The sequence below is a fragment of the Cyprinus carpio genome, chromosome A5 (assembly GCF_018340385.1).
Source record: "Cyprinus carpio isolate SPL01 chromosome A5, ASM1834038v1, whole genome shotgun sequence".
Taxonomy (NCBI): domain Eukaryota; kingdom Metazoa; phylum Chordata; class Actinopteri; order Cypriniformes; family Cyprinidae; genus Cyprinus; species Cyprinus carpio.
In genome coordinates this window covers 3,397,823-3,402,134 of record NC_056576.1, presented here as the reverse complement: position 1 = coordinate 3,402,134, position 4,312 = coordinate 3,397,823, and the positions used below count along the sequence as shown (strand labels likewise).

General features: G+C 36.7%; 1 protein-coding gene across 1 annotated transcript in view; it reads right to left on the bottom strand.

Annotated features, from left to right (window-relative positions):
- Positions 1-862: 862 nt before the first annotated feature.
- LOC109045358 (transmembrane protein 127) overlaps positions 863-4,312 on the bottom strand; it is a 4,033-nt gene continuing 583 nt past the window's right edge. Inside the window, exons 2-5 of the mRNA XM_019063219.2 lie at positions 4,095-4,158; positions 3,814-3,994; positions 2,715-2,876; positions 863-1,502 (exon numbers count right to left, since the gene is read on the bottom strand). Coding sequence (XP_018918764.1) covers positions 1,225-1,502; positions 2,715-2,876; positions 3,814-3,988 — 615 coding nt within the window. The 5' untranslated portion in view covers positions 3,989-3,994; positions 4,095-4,158 and the 3' untranslated portion in view covers positions 863-1,224. The remainder of the gene's footprint in view (positions 1,503-2,714; positions 2,877-3,813; positions 3,995-4,094; positions 4,159-4,312) is intronic.

Here is a 4,312-nt window from a genome sequence, read left to right as displayed (position 1 = left end):
AAATAGAGAGAAATATGAAGCTGCCCAACACTTTTGTTTTATTCTGACCAAATGCACTTTGCTCATTATTTCATCAATGTGTTTTCTCATGAATATAATCCAGCAGGACTTGAAGGCAGCATCAGTGTGTATTTGTGCTCCTGCCGCAGCATCAGTGAGGTGAATATAGAACATGAACTGAATTTGAATTGAATTAGCAAACAGGATTCAGAATTGCCAATTAAGTAGAATTAAAATGGAATGAAATTCATTACATTTTTAACAACAAATTACCCAAAAACATGTTCTCATCACACAACATTTTAAGAAACATTAGACAATGCTACTAATATTTTTAGAATAAAGAAATCTGTATTTAATTCATATACAGCAAATTTGATTTATTTAACCAACACAATAACTAAAAACACACTTAAAAAATTCATTAATCACATTAATTAAAAATTTGAATCTAATTGTAAAGTCCCAACAAATTAAATTTGATTTATTTAATCATTACAGTAGAAGACTTCATTTCCCAGAATGCTCCAGTTTACCCAAGGCTAAAAATAGAGCCAAATATTAGAGAAAAATGTCAAATCGATTTAGAAAAAAATATGTGCTCTACATATCAGCACCTAAAGTAGTCCAAATTAATGACATAATTAATATTTTATCGAAACCCTTGTTTTCACTTTTGTGTGATTGTTGAATTTCTTTGAATTGTAATTTAATTAAATAATTAAATCCTGTCAATTCTACATCCCAACATTTCGCTACAATTAAGTTCTTGAAAACGTTCTTTCTGAACACTTCAAATGCCCAGTTTTTGAACTTTTGAAGTCATTTTGTAACATTCCATTTTAATCATTTTTGCAAAGAGTGTTACTTTTGAATGTTCTCGGAATGTTCTGAAACAAGCGGCAACATTTAAAAAACGTTGGCTGAATGTCCAAGGCAAACATTTCAGTAAATGATGTATGAATAATGTTTCTGCGCTAATGTTTTGAGAACGTTATTAAAGACTAAATAACTTTGAACTAACGTTCTATTAATGTTACTGTTCATAACTTCTGAGATCCTGTATGCTGTGATCAATTCAATTCAAATTCACACTCATGAACCGGAAGGAGCCGATTCTTAAATTCTGTACACGCTCCTGAGATCACCTGATCTCACAGCAGCTCTTGTTCAGCATTGCTCTCGTTGTTCTGCCATTAAAATAAAGAGCATAACTCTGTCTGTTTACTCCTGCCTCACAGCTCCACCAATCAAAGGCTCCGTGTCACTGTCCGCTGCTTCCACGCTCACGTAGTCACAGGGCCTGATGGGTTCAGGACGACCCTTGAGGGCCAAAGTGCACGCTATTAAGGAGAAGAGCAGGCCCACGATCTCGATGTAAAAGCTTTCTCCTGCAGACATGCAGAGCGCCGGGCGGCTTTCAGTCTTCCCTCGCTGCAGGTTGTGTTCAATCACACTCATGCAGGCCGCACACACACCCACAACCGCCACGCAGAAGAACGCTGAGGGGAAACGTGCAAAAACACAGGTTAGTCAAAGAAACGCAATACTTCAGGCTCACATCAGGCCAGAAATGATGCTTTTCTCTGTCCACTGCTTCATTATTGTAATTCCAGAGAATACAGATGTTATACTAGTTTCCACATTTCTGTTTCTTGACTTATTTGATCAAACTATCGTAAGTAAAGACGTTTTTACACATAATTACTAAATGTGAAACACGATGAGTTCATGTGATAATGTTTAATACCGTTATCTTTTTTTGATAATGCAGGGTTTCCCAAATTGAGGTTCATGAATTCATGAAAATATATCCCATAAAAATGTCAAATTAAAATGAAGAAATAATTTAAGAATGAAACAATCAAAATTAAACGCTTACAAAAAAGGTTAAACAATTAATTTGTTTAGCTGCATGTCATGTGACCAATAACATCAGAGAACCGTGAACATATGAATACGTTGTTAAATTATTGAAATATTAACTTCTAACTAAATACTCAGAGCGAATTTTAGTAATAATTTAACCCAAATGAGCTGAGCAACAAAAGTTTAAAGCAAAACACCACAGGTTAATATAATTCCCACACAGCACATTAAAACAATTACTATTTATTACAAGTTTTCTGACATTTTGTTTAAATATACAAATTTTGCATTATGCAATTAATTATGCACTAATTTGCATAAATTGAATGAAGCCAGTTTCTAAGTTCTTGTTTGATTTTGCTGACATATTAAAAGTTTCTCCAGAAAAACTTGTTAGCAGTTTTTATCACTCCATAAATCAGAAAATACTGTCAACAGACAGAAAATAATACATTTTTACTTCAGAATACAGGAATAAAACTGTAAATGTTGGTGTTCGTAAGAGCTGCTGAAGTGGAGAAACAAACTCTGGGCTGTATGTGTCAGAGTTTAAATCTACAGATGCAGATAGTTAAAGTGCAATAAAATAAACACTTCCGTTTGTATTTTGGATGTTTTCTTTGCACCTGTCTGAATGAAGACATGTTATTAAAGCAAAATAGACCTCAGTGCATGAAAAAAAAAACAGGTTTTGCCTGTAGTGCCTTGCCTTAATGCATACTGAGTTATGAAACAAGAACAGAGAAAAAAACTGCTTCAATCATCCACAAAATAATTTTTAACGGGATAATTTCTGTAAGACTGGATTTAAGAACACTTTACAACAGTGCAGTGAGTTTGAGTACCTGTAGAGACGTGCAGTAACGTGACCAGCTTTGAGTGAGTGACAGCTGCTGTGAGGAAATCCAGCAGGAAAGAGGAACTGGAAAACAGGACGGCGCTGTAGCAGAGAGCCGCTAGAGAGTACAGCAGCCACATCCCCCATCCGTGCAGCCCACCCAACGGACCTCCAGCAGACAAAACACATTATACACAGTTAGGATTGCATTTATCGCCTTCATATTTTACAATACAGAGCTCAAGTCAAAGAGTTAGTATAGCTTGTCACATTTATTTTATGTTTGTGCTGTCATTTTGGCCAGGTCTCTCTCGAACAAGAGATTTTAATCTTAAAAGACTAACTTGGTAAAATAAAGCTTAAAGGAATAGTTCGAACAAAAATGTTGAAAACTTACTCCCCCTCAGGTCATCCGAGTTTAGAATGAGTTTGTTTCTTCATCAGGTTTGTAGAAATGCAGCATTGCATCATTTGATCACCAATGGAAGTGAATGGGTGCCGTCAGAATGAGAGTCCAAACAGCTGATAAAAACATCACAATAATCCACAAGTAATCCACAGCACTCCAGTCCATCAGTTAACATCTGGAGAAGACAAGAAACACATCCAGCATCACAGACGTTTTAACTAAAATAACATAGTCTATAATCCATAATAACACTTCCTCCAGTGAAAAAGTGCATCTCCTGTTGTCTCTCACATCAAAATCCAGACACATATTTGTTTGTCTAGTAAACAAACGCTGCTTGATCTGTGCAGATTTCTCTCCTGATTCACACCAGAACACTTTTTCACTGCAGGAAGTGTTATTATGGATTATAGACTCTATGTATTTGAGTTAAAAACGTCTTAAAGCTGGATTTGTTTCATCTTTTGTCTTCTCCAGATGTTAACTGATGGACTGGAGTGCTGTGGATTACTTGTGGATTATTGTGATGTTTTTATCAGCTGTTTGGACTCTCATTCTGACGGCACCCATTCACTTCCATTGGTGATCAAATGATGCAATGCTGCATTTCTACAAACCTGATGAAGATCAAACTCATCCTGATCTCAGATGAACTGAGGTTGTTCACAGTAATAAACAGATCTCTAATATCACACACCTGTGTCTGTGAGATTCTGATACGCGTGTAGAGTGAAGGCCACACCGTAGATGAGATTGCTGTTCGAATCGGAGCAGTTCTGTACCTGGATCCAGTTGGGATCCGCGATAGACGTACACAGCGACACGAGCGTGAAGCACTGGCACACGGCTGCAGGGGTCAACGCCAGGGTCATGCTGACCTGAGGACGAAACACAATTAAACGATGAGCACATGAGAAAAGAGTCACAGATTAGTGCATCTTCTGTAGAATCTATTCAAAGGAAAAATGTACAGCTCACCTTATTCACAGACTTCAAATGCTTTTGCACACTTTGAGCATGTATGGTTCCTCATAAACAGTAACTTTGGAGAAAGAGCAATGAAACACCAGCAGTATTACTGTACGGACCAGTGACTGTCACACAATAAAGTGCATTCATGTGAGGGAGACCGGGGCTAGTTGTCACACTATGTATTTCAGAGCATAATTCTCATGATATAATTTCCAGTATATGAG